This window comes from Myxocyprinus asiaticus, chromosome 48 (genome assembly GCF_019703515.2).
Source record: "Myxocyprinus asiaticus isolate MX2 ecotype Aquarium Trade chromosome 48, UBuf_Myxa_2, whole genome shotgun sequence".
In the NCBI taxonomy this organism is placed as follows: domain Eukaryota; kingdom Metazoa; phylum Chordata; class Actinopteri; order Cypriniformes; family Catostomidae; genus Myxocyprinus; species Myxocyprinus asiaticus.
Genome location: NC_059391.1, coordinates 8,437,804 through 8,458,823, shown reverse-complemented (window position 1 = coordinate 8,458,823; position 21,020 = coordinate 8,437,804). Strand labels below are relative to the sequence as shown.

Below are 21,020 nucleotides of genomic sequence, written 5' to 3'. Positions count from 1 at the left end.
CTTCCCGACTGAGTTCATGAAGGGGTTATTTCATACTACTGTATATGGCAACAGTTCATATATATATATTCGGACCTTGGTGTCATGTTTCCTCTCTGGGAAGGTTATGTCGTGTAGTCCAGTACTGCGGCATGATGGGAATCTGTTCCCCATAGCGTCAGCTTAGTGACGCAATGTCAAGTGTACTGAATCGTAAGGGAACATCTCGGTTACATTTGTAACCTCGGCTCCCTGAGATGCAGGGAACGAGACATCGTGTGGCCGCACAATGGACTCATGGTTTTTTGAGGTGTGAGCGATGCACTGTTTGTCCCTCAGTCAGAAAATTCTGTGGAATGGTGTTTGCACGTCTGCTTTTATACCTGAAAGTGCGTGGCTTAAATGCCATAGCCAATCCTGGTGTTAATGTAGAAAGGTTTCAACTAGGTCATGTAGAAGGACACTCCCCTTAGCGTCAGCTTAGTGATGCAATGTCTCGTTCCCTTCCTCTCAGGGAACCGAGGTTACATACGTAACCGAGATTTTTTCTGAGAAAAAAAAAGCTTATGAATCAACAAAACAAATAGTGGATAAAAACAAGAGGGATCTAAAAATCATGAGAAAATATAAAACACTTAGATTTTTTAAAGTGCAAATGTAATCTACCAACTCTCAAGACTACTTGAGACACAGATAATGGTCTTTGTGGAAAGTGCAATTTGAGATCAGCACAAGTGAAAACTTTAAAAACTGTAAAAAGTGGTAAGTAAGCCTCAGGATCTCCGTCGTACGAAAACCGGCACGTCCCCAAGGCCAACCTGGTAACTTTCCAGAAACATCCCTCCGTCAAACACTTGAGCATTGTTTGTGTCCTGCCATTGAAATTCACTCTCTGGCAGGTAAATGTCTCTTTGTAAAGCTCCTTTTTCAGTCACTGGTGCTACAAGAACCTGGAAAAGCAAGAAACAAGAAAAAATAAATTACACGCTGATCTCCTGTCTGCAAGTTCATAGTTTTGTCAAATGTTAGGGTTAGGGTCTGGCTTAGGTCTGGGGTTGGGACTTCAACAACATTCATATCAATGTATTATTTTCATCTGACAGAGCAACATGATGGCAAGGGAACTCGTCATGTTGTTACCGAATGTTCCAATATCCTGACACTGACCCCGAGTTACTGACAAGTGCCATCTCCCATCAGACATTTTTTCATCAATTCAAACATGTTTCCCTTTCTCTCTAGTGCTACTGATAGCTCGATGCATGAGCGGCCTCGGAAACACTGGTTCTGGTCCTGTGGAAACCAGGAAGTAATTGTGTTTGCATAAGCAATGATTATTTGAATTCGAAAGTTGCATTTTGCCTCTTAGATTACATTTTTACTCTACTGGAGGTTAGGTTTAGGGTTGGGATTTGGGTTTGGGTGTAGAGTTAGTAAAATTTTCATTCCTGCTGACTTTATTACATCATTAACAACTAAAAACAACTCACTTTACAAATCGTTTTTGGCACCACTCTGAGGACATTTCACCCTGAAACTGAAGCTAACACATGCATATACATTTAACAACACTTCTAGCTTTGGCCACTGGGGGCAGTACCTCAAATTTCGGTAAGCAAAGACCAATTTCAGCTGAAGAACTTTCCATATACTGTCGCCAAATTTACAACAAGATCAGTCTAGAATGGGTTAGGGAAAAGTAGGAATTTAATCATTTATAAATATTAATTTTAATGCATAAAATAGGCTTCAAAGTAAAAAAAAAAAAAAAAAAAGAACACAACCAGAAGCAGTTAGGCTGAGTTGAGTAAAAATAAAGTTTTTTAAATACAATGTTAAATAATTGTTTTCATATTCTATCCTCAGAAATAAAAATAAATAAAAATAAAATAAAAAATCCATCAAATAGAGGTATCTGTATTGGTCTAGGCGATATTGGCCTTGATAGTGTTTGGTATCATATCGAAAAACAAATAAGTGGTATCGCCCATCCCTAACTTGTGATTTTAGAAGTAGTTAGGGTTAGGGTTGGGATTAGGATTATGGTTGACAGACATATTGTCCCAGGACAACAGGAACATGAAGGTAACCTCAGGTAACTCCAGGAGGACTTTCTTTATAATATTGTTAGTGTACTGTATAGACACTTTTGAGAAAAGAGTTCGGAAAATTAGTAAAAAAGTATGTGCATGTCTTACTTTTCTAGAAGCATCTTACCTCATCTCCAATGAGGAACTCATCATCAATGGTTAATGTGACCGGGTCATCCGGGCTGAGCCACCACAGTGGTCTGTAGATGGGGTTTCCATTAGCTTGCCATTCTTCTGCATATTTCAATATCAGAGGGATTACAAAGTCATGGTGCTTGGCAATGTAGAATCTGGTGAGGTTTAGGACCTAGATGGAAGGTACAGTAAAGCTATTAGCAAAACATATATAATTAAAGCTGCAAGCAGTGATGAACGGGCCCTCGCACCCTGGTGCACGTTGGGGCTGCTGTGCTAGGGGAATGTCACTCCAATTTATTTTTTATTTTTTAGCACTTAAATGTTGTTAAGAGTGTATCACAGTGTAAATCATGACATTTCCTGTTGCCAGTAGGTGGCGCTATGACTATAACTGAATATTGGCACGTAGGTGTATTCAGGCCGGGACTATTATAAAACATGTAAAGTTTGGAGCAGACTGGACATTTTATGTTTGAGTTATAACAACTTCCTGTTTCATGGCAAAACATTGAACTTTGCCACGGATGCGCCACACAAAGAAAACTCAAAAGCTTCACGATTTAGCATCACCAAGGCCTTTAGATTAGACTGACTGAATATGATGTTGATCTGATTAAATCTCTAGGAGGAGGAGTTAAAGCAAAAACTGAGCAAAAATTGAAGAGAAAAATCACAATGGCTGACTTCCTGTTGGGTTTAGGATATGGTTCTAAGATACTTTTTTGTAAGTGTTGACATGCTACATATGCCTACCGATTTTCTTACGTGTAGGTGAAACGTGGCGTGAGGGCTGCTTCGTTGAAATTATGTAGGTGGCGCTATCGAGCCATTTTGCCACAGTTAATTCTAAAACCAGTATCAGATGTAAATTTTCCCACTTTTGAGATGTGTGCAAAGTTTCATGAGATTTAAAAAAAGCATGTTTAAAGCATGTTTAGGCCTCAAAAATGTGACTCGTTTCATATCAAACTTTGTCAGGCCGCCACAGACACGCCCTTCAACGAAAACTCAATTTAACATCACCAAGGCCTTTAGATTAAGACTGACTAAATATAATGCTGATCTGATTAAATCTCTGGGAGGAGTTTGTTAAAGTACAAGACCTGGAATTGGCTGTTGCCAGTAGGTGACGCTATAACTATAACTGAATATTGGCATGTAGATGTATTCAGGCCAGGACTATTATCAAACATGTGAAGTTTGGGGCAGATTGGACATTGTATGTATGAGTTATAACAACTTCCTGTTTCATGGCGAAACATCAAAATTTGTCAGACCATCACGGCCATGCCGTGCAGTGAAAACTCAAAAGCTTCGCAATTTAGCATCGCCAAGGCCTTTAGATTAGAATAACCAAATATGAAATAGATCTGATGAAATCTCTAGGAGGAGTTAGTTCAAGTACGAGGCCTGGAAATGGCTGACTTCCTGTTGAGTTTAGGGCATGGGTCCAAGAGACTTTTGTAGGTATTGGCATGTTACACATGTGTACCAATTTTCGTACGTATAGGTGAAATGTACCGTAAAGCGCACATCGTTGAAAGTTTGTAGGTGGCGCTATCGAGCCATTTTGCCACACCTAATTCTGAAACCCATATCAGATGTAAATGTTCACCACTTCTGATGCATGTGCAAAGTTCCATGAGTTTTCAAGTATGTTAAAAAAATCTAAAATATCTAAATGTTTTTTGATCGTAATCTTGAACAACCGTTTTCAAGATATCAGTGTTCCCCCATTCAAGTAGATACAGTAGGAGTTGCACTGTCATGACTGGAAATATCCTCCCCGGAGCATTCCAAAGATGGCCGACAGTGCACTGACTTGCTAGAAAGACTTCAAAAGAGCCCAGTGAAAGTCTTTATAAAGTTCTGAACCCAAGATACAGTATGAAATGTGTGTGGCCATTTTGCAGTGTAATTCTATGGGACTCTTTCACCAGCTTAATCATTCTCTTGGCAAAATCTGTCCTATTTCTTACAGTCGTAATAGCACATCTCTCCCAAATAAGCTTCGATAATTCATGTCCATGGCACAAACGGTGTAGAACGAGTTACGTGCCAAAGTTTTGGGCAGTAAATGTAATAATAAGTATGAGCAATCATAATAGTGATGTTTGGCTTAAACAGAACTAAATGAAATGTTCTTTTCCTCTTATTCATTATGAATTGTCATTCTTGGTGCAACGGCTTTCATTATAGCTGAGATTGAGAGTCATAAATTTGAAAGAGACGTTAATGCAGACCAGATGGACCCTTAACCACAGGTGATGTCGGGAAAAGGCCAAGCAATTACACCCTGAAATGCAAGAACAGCCACCTGGAGGATCTTCTGTGCCGGTCTTAAACTCAAGCCGGGCTCCAAGGTCTCAAACATATCAATGGCTGAGACTTGATATTCTAGGATGTATTTAACTAGTATTTTTAAAAGGATATTCTCATGATGCCCCATGGCGTGAATGAATATTATGTTCCAAGTGTTATGTTAGGAGTGGAAAAGAAGACCCTCAAGTTTTTTCTAAACCTGTATAACTTTCTTTTCTCTGTGGAACACAAAAGGAGACATTTCAATCAATGAACTGATCGCTCTATTTCATGCAAATACAATGAATGGGGACTGGAGCTTTCAAGCATTAAAAAAATGGTTCAAAAGCACAATTTGTCATGTCTTTTTTTTTCCCTCCCAAAAAACTTTCTAGACAATAGCTTAATTCTTTCTTATTGTATGGCCCACTTGGCTCCATCATATTCCCTCTTTTCTGACCACAAAGTTAATGGAACTCAAATAAAAACTAAAACCTGAATGGGCTTAGGACCTGCCCTTGTGGTACTCACCCATTCCTTCTCAAAGACCCATGGAGGTGTCTGGAAGCTGATGACAGGAAGGAAGGCTGCGATTCCCAGCCAACGGATGAAGAGGTCGTCGTCTGCAAGAAGTTCGGCAGAGAGCGAACCTCCTGTGAATGAGAGGCCCACAAATGCATTCTTGTTTCTTTATCAACAAATTTAATACAATCAAATGAGCATGGCACAGAAGTCATTGTCTTTATGCAATGCACAAATTTATGTATATTGCTTAAACTGTTTCTTTAAAATATGTCTGTCATTATTGACTCACTCTTATGTTGTTCCAAACCTGCACGCTGTTATTTTTTCCGTGGAACACAAAAGACACTTCACTCATTTCTATTCTTTTCAACACTAGTTCATAGTGACCAAACATGGCCAAAAGCACCAAAAAAGTCATACATACAAATTTTGCACTGTATTATAAGTCTTTTGAGGCTGTGTTTGAGGAACTGATCAACATTTAAGTCATTATTCACAGACAATCATCTCCTACAGTGAACTATTAACTCAAATCGTTCTTTTGTGCTGATTCTTTTAAATGAACTGATTGATCCAGTTCACAAATCGGACTGATCCCGTTCTTGAAACGGACTGATCGGTTCTCAATGACTGTGTTTTCATGAACACCAGAAAGTGGCTTATTGTGAGAAAGCGGGTTATTGCAAGAATACAGCATTCCGGTTTACATGCACTGTATACGTTGTATACTCTTTACTCCCGTATACTTACGGCTCGTTCAGTAAGCAGCTTTATCCACAGGAATGTAATTTTCCCGCAACACTTGGGAAAATAACAAACGAGGAAGACTTTGCTATTTTATTCTCTGTTGCTTCACTTTATTTCCAGATATTCCAGAGTTGTTGCTGTATTCAACAACTGTCAATATTTTACATTGGTGTGTATAAATGGGAATAGTTTATAGTGTATGTGCTTTTTCCACTGGTCACAATGAGCTGCCATTGTATGGAAAAAAGGTTTAGAAATTTTCATTTTGGTGAACTATTCCTTTAATATTTAGTATGTATTGTGATATAGTGTATGTTGTACAATTCTATGTACTGTACAACTCATTAAAGTTGCAAATACAGTCTTTGTTTTTGTAATGGATAAAAGAAGACAGTGGATTAAATTATATTGTGCTTATCTATGGTATGCATCTTCATGAAAGATGAATGTAGTGTGTAAATGCATGCATTTGTGTGTTTGTGTGTGTGTGTGTGTGTGTGTGTGTGTGTGTGTGTGTGTGTGTGTGTGTGTGTGTGTAGGCAGGTATTACCTACTGCATCAGGAATGAAGAAATTATATCCCAGAAGACTGTGATGCAGTAGGGATGGAATGATACCCTTAAGGCCAGAGTAACTCCAGTCGGACTGTAGTGCACTCATACGGATGAAAAGCGGTTTGTGGCTGGACCTGTTCAATGGAAATTGCATGATTAAAAAACAGTTCAAATCACCTTTAATATGTCTATAACGAAAATGGGGCCCATTATTCAGTGCGTTTACATGCACTTTTAAAGTCTGATTTCGGTCAATTTGTCTTTTTAAAATGTTGTAAATGTTTTAGTCCAGTCTGATTTTTGTGAAATCGGAAAAACAGACCAACATAATGCGATTGTAGCTCAGCTTTGTCCAGCATACACGTCAATCGGACCACATTTGGCCTCAGCATTGTGCGCATGCTAGGCGCAACCTGTATTTAGCACTTCCTCGGGTGATGCCTTTCTTCAAATATTCAATTACGCATGTTTCATATATATATATATATATATATATATATATATATATATATATATATATATATATATATACACACACACACACACACTCGGATGGACAGATGAAGACTATAGCTCGACTATGCAAAAACCCGATGTAGCTTGATTATAACTGCGCATGTAAATGTATTGACTGAAAATGGACATTTTGGCTTTATTCGTAAACCAATTTGTTTTAGGTCTAACTGACAGATGAAATCAGATCCGTTTGTTCAGACTTCAGACATCACTATCTGGTATTTATACACTGGTTGCCATATTAATGATGTTGACATCTGCACAATTCAAAGAGACTTTTCTTTTATAATAACAATGAGTAGCTGTTAGTGTGGAAAGAGGGCGGAAACATTAAAATTTTGCTGCTCCAGTTTTCAACATAGTATTGCCGCAGTAAGTTCACTGTATGTGTAGTTTGTGTACATAGATGTTTTATCCCAAAATTCTGATCTTACTGTGGAGACAGAGACACAACATACAACTGTGGTTTGGATTGGATTTTTTTTTTTTTAAATCTGTAAAAAGTTTGAGTATATTTGAGTTGGAAACTCCAAAAAAATCACCATGGTCTCATGAAATCTTCAATAGGGAAACCAGTTATTAAGTGACCATGGCAAAATGTTTGCAAAATGAAATGACGTGCCTTATTACACGTTTCGCTGCAGTTTCCCAGTGAAATGTCCAGCGGAGCGCACCAGAAGCGAGTGAAATGGTGTTGTAATCAGACGACATTTTTAAGGTGAATATTATATGTAGGTTTTAATGAGTAAAACGTACCTCTCTAACCTAAAACTTTAACCTAAACCAACCAATAGTGATCTAAAATCAAATGAGAAGTGAACAAAACAGACATACTTCCCTAAACACCTAAACCCAACCGATAGTGTCCTAAACCAAAATGAGAAATGAAAAGCAGATTTTCTGAAGCAACCACGTCATCTCTTGTCCCTTCTATGACACTTTCGTCTCTAATGTCAACTTGCGTGTTTGGCTGGGCTCGAACCACAGACTTCTGAGTCCAAAGTCCAACACTCTATGAGATAAGATACCGCGCAAGCTAATCAAATTGGAATAAGTGTGTAAAAAGGGAGTCTGTAATACAAGCGTAAAAATTTATTGTGTTTCGATATCATAACATAGCATAGTGTGAAAAAAAAGTGTTTATAAAGTCCTAATCAGCCGTTTTACTCATCATTTGCTTGAAAGTGAATAAAACGCATAGTTGTTGTAGCGTCTCTAGTGTTCATTTCTCCAGGAAACTGCAGCGAAATGTAGTACACGGCATGTAAAAGTCAGTCTGCAAAAGTGTAGTTATAGTAATGTTCATTTTATGAGACTAGGTTGAGAAATTTGGATTTTTGTCTGTCTGAACAAAGCTTTTCAATTGTGAAATCCCGAGGTGGCAGGTTGTGATTGGTTGTTGTGATTTTGCCAAGTAGGACATGTTCCAGGATCAACATCTAAAATTATCCTAACCCAAAAAACAAGAATGTTGATCCAGGGACACGTCCTACTTTGCAAAATCATGGTAAACAGTTGGGATTATTTGAACAATTAAATCAAATACCTTGTTCCTGAGGTTACAATGACATTGTCCCCAATCCTGTCAGCCAGGTCGGCAAGGAGTCTGATATATTCATCCCCAACCAATGACAGAGGGGGGCGCAGGGCCTGTTCCTCGAAAGGGTTTCCCTCGCCACCTTCCAGGATGACATACTCCATGCCCAAATGGCTATGCAAGCTGTCCACTTTGTCCAGAAACCAGTTAGTGGCTTCAGGGTTAGTGATGTTCAGCTTCACACTGTACTTGCCTTTCCACTGAGTCAACAGAGGCACCTTGTGGAAGATTTTAAGAGTATGATGTAGGGGACAGATAAATATACAAATGTATTGCCAATGACCAGTAGAAAACCATGTGCACGCAGACAGAAAGACAGTTGTACCAGTCGATTCTGTGGCCCTGAGGGCAGGCTCAGCCAGTATGCTTCAGTGCCTTCCTGCATGGAGCTCTGGAACTGCTGGGAGTCCACACTTAGGTATGGGGACAGGGTGATGGAAATGTTTAGAAGCTTCACAAAAGGGAGGTCCCTGGTCTGTCTCTTAGATGACCTTTTCTTGCCATTGAGGTAGCTGTGGTCCTAAAATAAAAGGCAAAACCATTTCTTTTCATTGCATATTTTATCCGTATAATGAAAGTGAATGGTGACTGAGGCCTAGCAACATTCTGCCAAACATCTCTTTTAGTATTCCTCAGAAGAAAAGTAAAGTTATACAGGTTTGGAACAACATCTAAAATACTAAACTCACTCTCATATAAAGCTTTAGGAAGTCTGGTTCATTTTAAAGAATCGCTTTGATGAATCCAGTTCAATTGAGATCATAATATAATGGCAACCAAATAAATTAATTTCATAACAGGCTTTGAAAAACTTATATCAGTCGACCACCAATCTGATTAATTTGGGAGGGCTATCCTTCAAAATAAAAAAATGTATGTGTAAATGCTACATGCAAATATCTACGAATACTAATGAGATTGCCCAGAAAATATTTAATTGGTAGCATTATCATCACCATTTTAATGTATACAACAGCAGTCTGTAACTACAATGCAGTCAGGTATGACAGATGAATGAGAACACTCAGTGTTAATTTCTCAGAATTCTATAATTTTGTTGATTATTTTAACCGTACAGAAAAACATTGTCTTTACCATTAATGAAAATAAAACTCTATTCATGTTTTTACCATGACAGTCACTAACTGTGCCACGGTGTCTAAGAAAATATAACAATAATGTATATTAATCATACTGTACAGCTGGAGCGCTGCACTTATGAGGAATCTGTGCAATAAATATCGAAATCTGGCAAGTGTGTTTATAACCAAATTCATTCCAAGTCAAGCTGTTGGTTTCAAGCTAAATGGAAACTAGTTAATAAAAAAGAAACATTGCATCAGAATGGAGTTTTGTATAACTGTAACACAAAGGAAGGTTTTCCACTGCAACACATGTATTCAGGTTGGGCCAGGAGAGTGTGTTCCTTGCATCAGATATCATGCAGACAAATATGGATTACCTTTTTTTAACTTTGTCAAAACTTTTCTCACATCTAAAATTTGTGTTTTTAAAACCTATAGTTAATTTAAATGCAAAACCTTAGTGGGACGAAACGAAAGATAAGATTGAGACAATGTACCATGAAAAAGGGCCAATAAATACACAACTTATAAACAAAACTACAGTCATGAGCTGTAAAAAGCATTACAACACTGACCATAATGTCCCGATAAGCCTTTAAAGTATTTAAGACATAGAGAACATTCTTTTGGCAGAGAGCAGGTTCCTAACCCTCTCTTTTTTTCCTTGCCTCTCTTTCACCTGCCTCTAATCTTTCTAGAAGAATTCTGCTGCACAGAGAACAATTCAGTGTTAGTTCTACTGTTGTGACGTCAGTCAAGTAGGCTATAAATGCAATAGAAAAATGACTTGATCAATCAATAACTTCAAAACAGTTTGTGTATCATTTATAATGATGGGTCATTTAATAATGAATTAATACAAATAATAGCAAGAAATGATAACAGTATTTTAATTTTTTGATGAACTATCCCTTATATGTTTTAATTACCAGTTTGAAACGTGTCAATTAAATAATTATGGTGGAACCTAATTGGTATTGGTCATAAATAAGTTATTATTGTGAATTTTGACTGTATGATTTAGTTTGTGTGTGTTCTGTGTACTGCTGATGAATAATATTGACTGAGTTTGTATCAAAATACTACTCGTTTAGCCTCTTTATGAGCTGAGGCTTGCACAATCAAACTACATTTCCCATTTTCTGTGGCTGCACAAAATGATAAAATACCTAGATAAATAATTAAACACTTAATGTGCATCATTTGCATCATCATGAAGTGAAAAAATACGAAAATTGATTTGCCAGCGTTTCCATTGTTTTCTGGCAAGGGCTGTTGTTTTAATATGATTCATAATTCAGAGCTATTAATTATATAAAAAATATCGTATTAAAAAAAGTATGTAATTAATCATGCCACCGGACCGTAATAAGGAATATTCCTACCATCGGAGCAATTCAAGCTTGAAGTACCACCTTTCTCATTTTGCAACATGATCACATGGGAAGTCAGCATGTTGTTTCCGAGAGTTCTGGTACTCTAGGATCGGCCACATTAAGCCAACTCACAGACAAGTGCTATGTCCTATCAGACATTTTTGCATCTGCTCCAGCATGTTTACCTTCCCCTGTGGCATGGGAGACCCAGGATTGGAACCCATGTTGAAACCAGGAAGTAACCGTGTTTGCATAAACATTGACGAGTGGTGCTCATGTGGCGCTCATGTGGAAGATGTAGGTTCATGTCACCTCTCTCCTGTCTTTGTTAATGATGAGGTGCGTAATTTCTACAGCACTAGAGTCACCAAATGGGTTTGTAAAAATAACTATTTCTAAATAACTATAAATCAAACAGGTTTCCCAAACACTGCCCCCATCTGTTATTGTTTGGCCAAACAGATAGTCCCACTCCAAACTCGAGCCAACATTGCTGTGTCGGACTGTTCGGGATGCTTCACCTTCAATGAAAAGTGGTGAAAAGCCTATTGTTCAAAAGTATACAGTTAACGTAATACAGATGGCCCACACTGACTACACAATATCAGTATCATTAACATAAGCATCAGCTAATTGGAAACCAGTTCCCAGCTGGCATTTCAGTGAACCAAAGATGTGTGTCTTTGTCTCAGGGGATCAGGCCCCCCTGACCTCTCCACCACTGCTGCAGATCCACTTAGAAAAATGAAGCCTTTCATGTGTTTAACTTTGACCAGCTCTAACTGTTTTGTTCTGTCAAACTAAACTTAACAGCCCAGCTGCTGGCTTTTAATGTGAGACACTTCGACTTGGACACAGTGTTCCTGTGTCCCTTGGTAACGCTGCCAGGTATACACCTCAGTCTCAAAACAAATTGCACTCTGCTAGGGCCAAGCCTAGTAAGTAAAATGTGTACCTTCAGAAGGTTCAGCAGCTTTAGAATAAAACACACAAAAACAGGTTTCCCATGCAGGGAATGGACTGATAAAATGTATAACCTGAATTCACTTTAGGTCGCTTTGGATAAAAGTGTCTTCCAAATGAATGAATGTAAATGTATTTGGTTGGGCAAACAGATTGTTTGGACAAATAGATAGCCCCACCCTAAACTTATGCCACTGGTTAAGCCAATGTTGCTCCATTATCGCCACAGAGCCACAATGTTTACACTTTTTGGGGAAATCAAAATGGCTTACTTGTAGTTATACTTTTAGTCTCTGCATATTAAACTGGCATAAGATTAAATATTTTACCAGTGAAAAAAATTTAACCGTTCACCTTTAGCACATTCTGTTGATGAAAATGAGTGCTACACCAAGTGCATGGATCAAAATTGTTTGCCCAATAATGTTTTCTGTGGAAAACACAGAATTTAATGCTATTAACCGTTCAAATTCTGATTAAACAAACCTATAATTGCTTCAGTGCAAAATGTCACACACGTACAATACTTACTGTCGGAGAAGGATCTGAAACAAATTTGATTACATATAATAACTAATAATTATTAGGGTTAAATTAACTAGACATTTGCTGCCCTTTTTGCGTATTTCAGCACAACAACAAAAAATCTGCATTTTGCCTGTGGTCCATAAGTAATCAAGTTTAACTAGGTGCTGAATGCACTTAAATTGTGGTTGAAGTAGAAAACCCAAAAGCAGCCAAGCTCGCTCTCCGGGCCATGCGAGCCAGTGGTTTGCTCAGGTGGAAAATGTACGCCTGAAGCACTAAGCCCCATTAAATAATTCACAATGGAGAGGCTCTCAGACCCAGAATGAAGGTCAGAGGCATGGAAATAGGCTTTCAACGATTTACCAGATTGGTAATGTCCGGTGTGCACGAAGGAAGACCCAAATGCTGGCATGAAATAATGAGGATTTTATTCAATGAAAATAAGTCAACAGGGTAAAATAAGAAACAAACAGATAAACAAACCAAAACCCAACTGAGGAACAGGAACCAATAAAGACTCGAACCAACTGACAAGGAATCAAATTCACAAAGTGATCCAACACCAGACAGAGCACATGAAGGAACTATAAAGAGGGAGAAATCAAGAGGTAAGCGAGGAAGGCAGGTGAAACACATTAACTAATAACCAGACAGATAATAAGGCAAATGAGAGGGTGGGGTTATCATTGAAGACAGACACGAATGCACAAGGGAATGAGAAAACACAAACCCAGGTGCATTCACACAGCACGATACAAAACACAAATACCTGGACTCAGCCACAGAGTGAATAAACCGAACCAACCGACGTGGCTGAATCCAGACACAATACACAAAACAGACAAAGAACACGTACATGTCAGGGCTCTGCCAAAAAGGGGAAGAAACCCAAAAGTAAGGGCAGAACCCTGACAGTACCCCCTCTCAAGGGAACGGATATCAGACTTCCCCAAAACTAGGCAGAGATAAAAAAAAATTAACAAAATACATGATTAACAAGGTGAGGCCGGCGGAACAGACCAAAGTGGAGCCGGCGGAACAGACAAGGGTGGAGCCAGCGGAACAGACCAAGGTGGGGATGCTGTGGGAATCCAAAGATATTGCTCCATGTTAGGAGTGGGGTCAGGCAGCCTGAGAGGAGGGTCCAGGTAGGGGGCGGGGTCAGGCATCCTGGAAGGAGGGTACAGATCAGGGGTGGGGTCAGGCGGCCTGGAAGGAGGCTTCAGGTAGGGGGCAGGGTCAGGCAGCCTGGAATGAGGGTCAAGGTAGGGGGTGGGGTCTGGAGGCCTGGGAGGAGGGTCAAGGTAGGAGGCAGGGTCCGGAGGCATGGGAAGAGGGTTAAGGAAGGGGGCGGGGTCTGGCAGCTTCTGGAGCGGGATGAAATCATAAAGCTTCGGAACCGGGACGAGGTCAGGCAGGGTGGCAGCAGCTGCTGGCGATGGGACAGACATGTCGACAGCCACAGGGAGCTGGACAGGCTTGTCGATTACCACCGGAGACTGGAAAGACTGGGTGGCGACTGCAGGGAACTGGTCGGTGGCCGCTGATGATGGGAAACTGGACAGGCTTGTCGATGGTCACAGGAGATTGTACAAACTCGTCGACGGCCACGGGAGAATGGACAAGCTCATTGATGGCCACGGGGATTTGGACAAGCTCATCGATGGCCTCAGGCCTCACCACCTTCTGGTGGTCAGCAGCAGGTCCCTCCGCCTCATGGTGGTTGGCCACAGGTGTAGGCATCGAGCTCCGTCTAGTCCTCCTCCTCTTCCAAGTGGCAGGAAGGCCAACCGTGACTTCCACTGCTGGTGAGAGGGTATTGTTGTCCTTGGGCTGGGGTGACATGCCTTAAAAAGATCTGTCAGACAGGACTGATTGAACTCTAGGCCCGAGGACAACACCAGAAATTCCAGTACATACCCTCTGAATGACCGTCTCCCTGACGGAGACCGAACAGCTCCTTAATGGGGTTCAAAAGAAAAAAATTCATGCCTGAAGGGGTCCATAACTGGTTGGATCGTTATGTCAAGTGTGCAGGAAGGGGTACCCAAATGCAGGCATGAAATAATGAGTATTTTATTAAATGAAAATAAAACAGAACAAAAAATCTTATGAGGGAGAGAAAACAACACAGGGTAAAATAAGAAACAAACAGATAAACAAACCAAAACCCATCTGAGGAACAAGAACCGACAAAGACTCGAACCAACTGACAAGGAAAGAAATTCACAAAACGATCCAACGACAGAGCACATGAGGGAATTAACTAATAACCAGACAGATAACAAGGCAAATGAGAGGGCGGGGTTATCACTGAAGACAGACACGAATGCACAAGGGAATGAGAAAACACAAACCCAAGTGCATTCACACAGTATGATACAAAACATAGTATATAGGGAGTATATTTGTGCCATAGTATATAGGGAGCCTCCAAAAACAGCCTAGTCCTTCAAGAGCAAGGATCATTTGAGACTTGTCAATTTGCCAACAGATGCTTCAGCAAATAATCCAGCACTTTGAGAACAATGTTCCTCAAAGACAAATTGGAAGGATTTTGGGCATTTCACCCTCTAAAGTGCACAAATCTCGGTGTGTAAAGGTCAAGACGAAAACCGTTTCTGAATGCACGTGATCTCTGATCCCTCAGACGTCACTGTCTTAAAAAAATGGCATTCATCTATAATGGATATCATGAACATGGGCTTGGGATAACTTTAGTAAACCTTTGTTAGTCAACACCACTCACCGCTGCATCCACAGATGCAAGTTAAGGCTTTACTATGCAAAGCAGAAACCCTACATCAACACTGTCCAGAAGCGCTGCTGACTTCTCTGTAATCAGTCTCATCTTAGATGGAAAATAGAACAGTGGAACTGTGTTTTTTGGTCCGAAGAGTCCACATTTCAGTTTTTGAAAAACAAAGCATTGTGTTATCCTGGCCAAAGATCCATCCAAGCTGTTATTAGCATCAGGTCCAAAAGCCAGTGTCCACAAGGAGCACTCATCACAAAATTAAAAATTACACATATCTGCGGAATTCCAGTACCAGATCACCACCCATTATAAAACATACAAATGAAATGGGAACTCATTCGCAAGAACTAGAGATGTTTCCTCTGGATTAGACAAGTACAGTTGAAGCCAGAAGTTTACATACACCTTAGCCAAATACATTTAAACTCAGTTTTTCACAATTACTGACATTTAATCATAGTAAACATTCCCTGTCTTAGGTCAGTTAGGATCACTACATTATTTTAAGAATGTGAAATGTCAGAATAATAGTAGAGCTTTTATTTCTTTCATCAAATTACCAGTGGGTCAGAAGTTTACATACACTTTGTTAGTATTTGGTAGCATTGCCTTTAAATTGTTTAACTTGGGTCAAACATTTTTGGTAGCCTTCCACAAGCTTCTGACAATAAATTGCTGGAATTTTGTCCCATTCCTCCAGACAGAACTGGTGTAACTGAGTCAGGTTTGTAGGCCTCCTTGCTCACATGCGCTTTTTCAGTTCTGCCCACAAATTTTCAATCGGACTGAGGTCAGGGCTTTGTGATGTCCACTCCAATACCTTGACTTTGTTGTCCTTAAGCCATTTTGCCACAACTTTGGAGATATGCTTGTGGTCATTGTCCATTTGGAAGACCCATTTGCAACCAAGCTTTAACTTCCTGGCTGATGTCTTGAGATGTTGCTTCAATATATCCACATAATTTTCCTTCCTCATGATGCCATCTATTTTGTGAAGTGCGCCAGTCCCTCCTGCAGCAAAGCACCCCCACAACATGATGCTGCCACCCACATGCTTCACGGTTGGGATGGTGTTCTTCGGCTTTCAAGCCTCACTCTTTTTCCTACAAACATAACGATGGTCATTATGGCCAAACAGTTCAATTTTTTTTCATTAGGCCAGAGGACATTTCTTCAAAATGTAAGATCTTTGTGCACTTGCAAACTGTAGTCTGTCTTTTTTATGGCGGTTTTAGAGCAATGGTTTCTTCCTTGCAGCCTTTCAGGTTATGTCGATATAGGACACATTTTACTGTGGATATAGATACTTGTCTACCTGATTCCTTCAGCATCTTCACAAGGTGCTTTGCTGTTGTTCTGGGATTGATTTGCACTTTTCGCACCAAACTACGTTCATCTCTAGGAGACAGAATGCATCACCTTCCTGAGCGGTATGATGGCTGCTTGGTCCCATGGTGTTTATACTTACATACTATTGTTGGTAAAGATGAATGTGGTACCTTCAGTCATTTGGAAATTGCTCCCAAGGATGAACCAGACTTGTGGTGGTCCACAATTTTTTTCTGAGGTCTTGGCTAATTTCTTTTGATTTTTCCCATGATGTCAAGCAAAGAGGCACTGGTACACCTCCAATTCAGTACACCTCCTATAAGAAGCTAATTGGCTAATTGTCTAAAGGCTTGACATCATTTTCTGGAATTTTTCAAGCTGCTTAAAGGCACAGTTAACTTAGTGTATGTAAACTTCTGACCCATTGGAATTGTGAAATAGTTAATTAAAAGTTAAACAATCTGTCTGTAAACAATTGTTGGAAAAATTACTCATGTCATGCACAAAGTAGATGTCTTAAATGACTTGCCAAAACTATAGTTTGCTCATGTTCAATCTGTGGAGTGGTTAAAAAATTTGTTTTAATGACTTCAACCTAAGCGTATGTAAACTTCTGATTGACTGACCTGAAAAATTCTATTTTGAAAAGTAGTGGGGACAAAATTGATCATGACAAAAAGGGGTGGGGAAATGTCCCAGCCATCACACCCATAAATGACACCTGTGTATTTAACCAATACCGCTAATAATAATAATAATATTAATAAAAACTAATATTTGCAAATTCTGATACAGTCATAGATATAACATGCATCCCCAGTTCAATAAACTGTATATAACAACCAAAGTTTGATTCTTTGTGGGGAAGGAAAGCAGAGGGTCACCCACCATGTTGGAGAGGAGAGCTGTGGAATGTTCATCTAGGTTGATGACTCCCTCCCCCAGGTGATGCCTCTTTAGACGGTTTGAGAAAGTTCTCAGCTCTCTCTCTAGCTTGGCCTCTGAGTCCACATTTGCTAGAAGCTTCCAGAAAGGAAGCCTGAACAGAAACATTGAATTTGTTAGTGTGAGGACTCAAATAAAATGGCGCTGAACCTACAGCACTCAGAAAACACAACATAATAATGGAATAAGGATAATGGAATAAAGAAATAGAATGTCTTAGGCATGCACAGAAGAAATTATGGCCAATATTTTTTTGTTACTTATAGATGAAAACGTCCTTGTTACTTTCATAACCTCCATTCCCTGATGGAGGGAACAACACGTTGTGTCAATGTAGTGACACTAGGGGTCACCCTTGGGAGCCCCAAACACCTCTGCTTTTTGAAAAAAGGCCAATGGGAATTGGCGAGTGGAATTTGCATGCCACTCCCCTGGACATATGGGTATAAAAGGAGCTAGTATGTAACCACTCATTCAGGTTTTGTGCTGAGGAGCCAAGACAAAGTCCCGGCCATTTCAGCGGGTAGTTCAGTGTTGTGGCAAGAGGGACACAACGTCTCGTTCCCTCCATCAGGGAATGGAGGTTATGAAAGTAACCAGGACATTCCCTATCTGTCACTCACTCGACGTTGTGTTGATGTAGTGACACTAGGGGTCCCTATACAAAATGCCACAACTAGCTGAACTGTGTTACGTGGACTGGCGGTGCGAGATGGGCAGACCACTGTGTGTCTCATAGCCAGCGCACCAGGCCACCCACTGTCTTCTGTCTGAACGCCTTCAGACAGTTCAGGACTGACTGTGCATGCTCGTTCGTGAGGCGTGCCATCATCAAGACTGAGTCCAACTCCAAGCCAAGAAAAGAGATGCTCTGAACCGGGGACAGCTTGCTCTTTTCCCAGTTGACCCGAAGCCCCAGTCGGCTGAGGTGCGTGAGCACCAGGTCCCTGTGCGCACACAACACATCCCAAGAGTGAGCTAGGATTAGCCAGTCGTCGCGATAATTGAGGATGCGGACGCCCACTTCCCTTAGAGTGGCAAGGGCTGCCTCTGTGACCTTCGTGAAGATGTGAGGTGACAAGGACAGGCCGAAGGGGAGGACCTTGTACTGGTACGCCCAGCCCTTGAAAGCAAACCGCAGGAAGGGTCTGTGTCAAGGTAAGACCAAGACATGGAAGTACGCATCCTTCAGGTCTACCGCCGCGAACCAATCTTGATCCTGGACGCTCGCTAAAATGCATTTTTGCGTCAGCATCTTGAACGGGAGTCTGTGCAAGGCCCGGTCCAGTACTCGCAGGTCCAAGATTGGCCGCAACCCACTGCCTTTCTTTGGTACAATGAAGTAGGGGCTGTAAAACCCTTTCTTCATCTCGGCTGGAGGGACAGGCTCTACTGCACCCTTCCATAGAAGGGTAGCGATCTCTGCACGCAAGGTAGCGCCGTTCTCGCCCTTCATCGAGGTGGAGCAGACGCCGCTGAACCTGAGTGGGTGCCTGGAGAACTGAATCGTGTAGCCGAGTCAGACGGTCCAGGTCAGCCATCATGACGGGTTGGAAAGCGCGAGCCACGAGTCCAAACTCCGGGCGAGGGGGACCAAGGGGATAATCACGTCGGACGTACCAGACGTACCGGACGTACCGGCGGGTGTGGCCTGAGGTGCCACATCATGGGGGCTCGAACCCCGTGGCCGTGCTGAGTCCAGAGACATCGAAGCACTTACCTGGCTCCTGACGCCCACCATAAGATTGGTCGAGGAGGGGGGAGGACGACCATCGTCCCCGCAGTCCGTTGGAATCAACACGGTGTGGGCATGTTTGTGCCAATGCTGGGCGCGCAGGGGCGGGGGGTCCGCCGCTGGAGCGCCAAACCTGCCAAAATGGGACGGTGGACAGCAGTCGTGATGACCTGACATGTGACCCAGAGAACAAGGAAACCACTCTTTTGTTGAAGAGGCGGCGAAAAATGAAACAAAAGATTCTCCCCCCGGCCCTCCACCGGGGGATGGAGTGGTCTGTCTACCAGCTCCGTAGAAGAGGGTCTCCTTGCCCCTGGGTTGCCCGTCTCAGGGGCGCTTCGAGGCCTTCCTAGGGTTCTTGGCGGCCGGCCGAGTGACGGGTGGCATCTGCTTCCTGCGGTGGGCTCCACGCTGGGGCCGAGCCACGGGGCAGGCTGCAGCGGAGCCGGTGCTATTGCTGCAGTTGGATGCCCTTGGTGACAAGCAGATGGGGTGCGGGGTCTTGAGCCGTGCCGGGGCAGGATGTGTTGAATGGCATCTGTTTGCTGCTTCACCGCCGAGAACTGATGGGCAAAGTCCTCGATGGTGTTGCCGAACAGGTCAACCTGGGAGATGGGGGCGTCAAGGAACCGTGCCTTGTCAGCCTCTCTCATGTCGACTAGGTTCAGCCAAAGGTGGCGTTCCTGGACCACCAGGGTGGATATCGCCTGCCGGAGAGACCGCGCCATGACCTTTGTCACCCGGATAGCGAGGTCGGTCGCCGAGCGCAGTTCCTGCATCAATCCCAGGTCATAACTGCCCTTGTACAGCTCTTTTAGCGCCTTGGCTTGGTGTACCTGCAGGAGAGCCATGGCGTGCAGGGTGGAGGTGGCTTGTCCAGTGGCACCATAGGCCTTAGCCATCAGAGACGACATAAACCCATAGGCCCTGGACAGGAGCTTCGGGCGCCCTTGCCAGGTGGTGGCGCTCTGCGAGCACAAGTGCACCGCAAGCACCTTATCCACCTGGGGGATCACCGAATACCCCTTGGCTGCCCCACCATCGAGAGTAGTGAGAGCAGAGGAGCTGAAAGATCGGGACCGGGTAGTAAAAGGTGCCCCCCATGATCTTGTCAGCTCCTCATGCACTTCCGGGAAGAAAGGAACTGGGGCTGTGAGCGGCGCTCTGGGCCCAGGAACCAATCATCGAGCCACGAGGGTTCAGGGGAGAGTGGAGGGTTCCACTCTAGCTCAACACTTGCGGCTGCCCAGGAAAGCATGTCCATCATCTCTGCGTTGGCCTGAGACTGGGTGACCACACCCGAAGCGGGAAGCCCAGCCGAAGCCTCCGTGTCAGAGTGGACGAGCCTGCTCTCCGATGCTGCGCTCGATAGCTCATCATCTTCCCGGGCCCCGAATAAGAGGTCGAACTCGCCCTGAGACGAACCGGCGGTCTCATCCGAGAGCCCGACCGGGGCAAGCGAGCGTGCTGAGGAATGGGAGGTCCGTGGGGGGTTACCCGGCGGAGGTGGTCCCACTGGAGTCCCCAAATCACCCCCAGTGCTAACCAACACGGCCTCATACCCGTAGGTAGAAGGACCGAGGCGGGGAGCCGCTGGGGTGGCTTGCTTTCTTACGAAGGCAAGCCACGACCGCAACATTGCCATGGTCATGTTCTCGCAATGAGGACAAGACCCATCCACGAACGAAGTCTCTGCGTGGGCAGTGCCCAGACACGTAAGACAGCGATCTTGGCCATCAGAAGCGGAGAGATAACGACTGCAACCAGGAATAACACACAAGCGGAAAGGCATCTTTAAAAAGACGTTCTGTGAGTGCTGCTCTTTTAGAATTGAAAATATACTCTTTTAGAATAT

General features: G+C 42.4%; 1 protein-coding gene across 1 annotated transcript in view; it reads right to left on the bottom strand.

Moving 5' to 3' along the window:
• Positions 1 to 527: 527 nt before the first annotated feature.
• Positions 528 to 21,020, bottom strand: part of LOC127437841 (SITS-binding protein-like) — a 38,630-nt gene continuing 18,137 nt past the window's right edge. The window contains exons 4-10 of the mRNA XM_051693058.1: positions 17,374 to 17,524; positions 8,772 to 8,966; positions 8,396 to 8,664; positions 6,331 to 6,467; positions 5,040 to 5,161; positions 2,197 to 2,376; positions 528 to 929 (exon numbers count right to left, since the gene is read on the bottom strand). Coding sequence (XP_051549018.1) covers positions 753 to 929; positions 2,197 to 2,376; positions 5,040 to 5,161; positions 6,331 to 6,467; positions 8,396 to 8,664; positions 8,772 to 8,966; positions 17,374 to 17,524 — 1,231 coding nt within the window. The 3' untranslated portion in view covers positions 528 to 752. The remainder of the gene's footprint in view (positions 930 to 2,196; positions 2,377 to 5,039; positions 5,162 to 6,330; positions 6,468 to 8,395; positions 8,665 to 8,771; positions 8,967 to 17,373; positions 17,525 to 21,020) is intronic.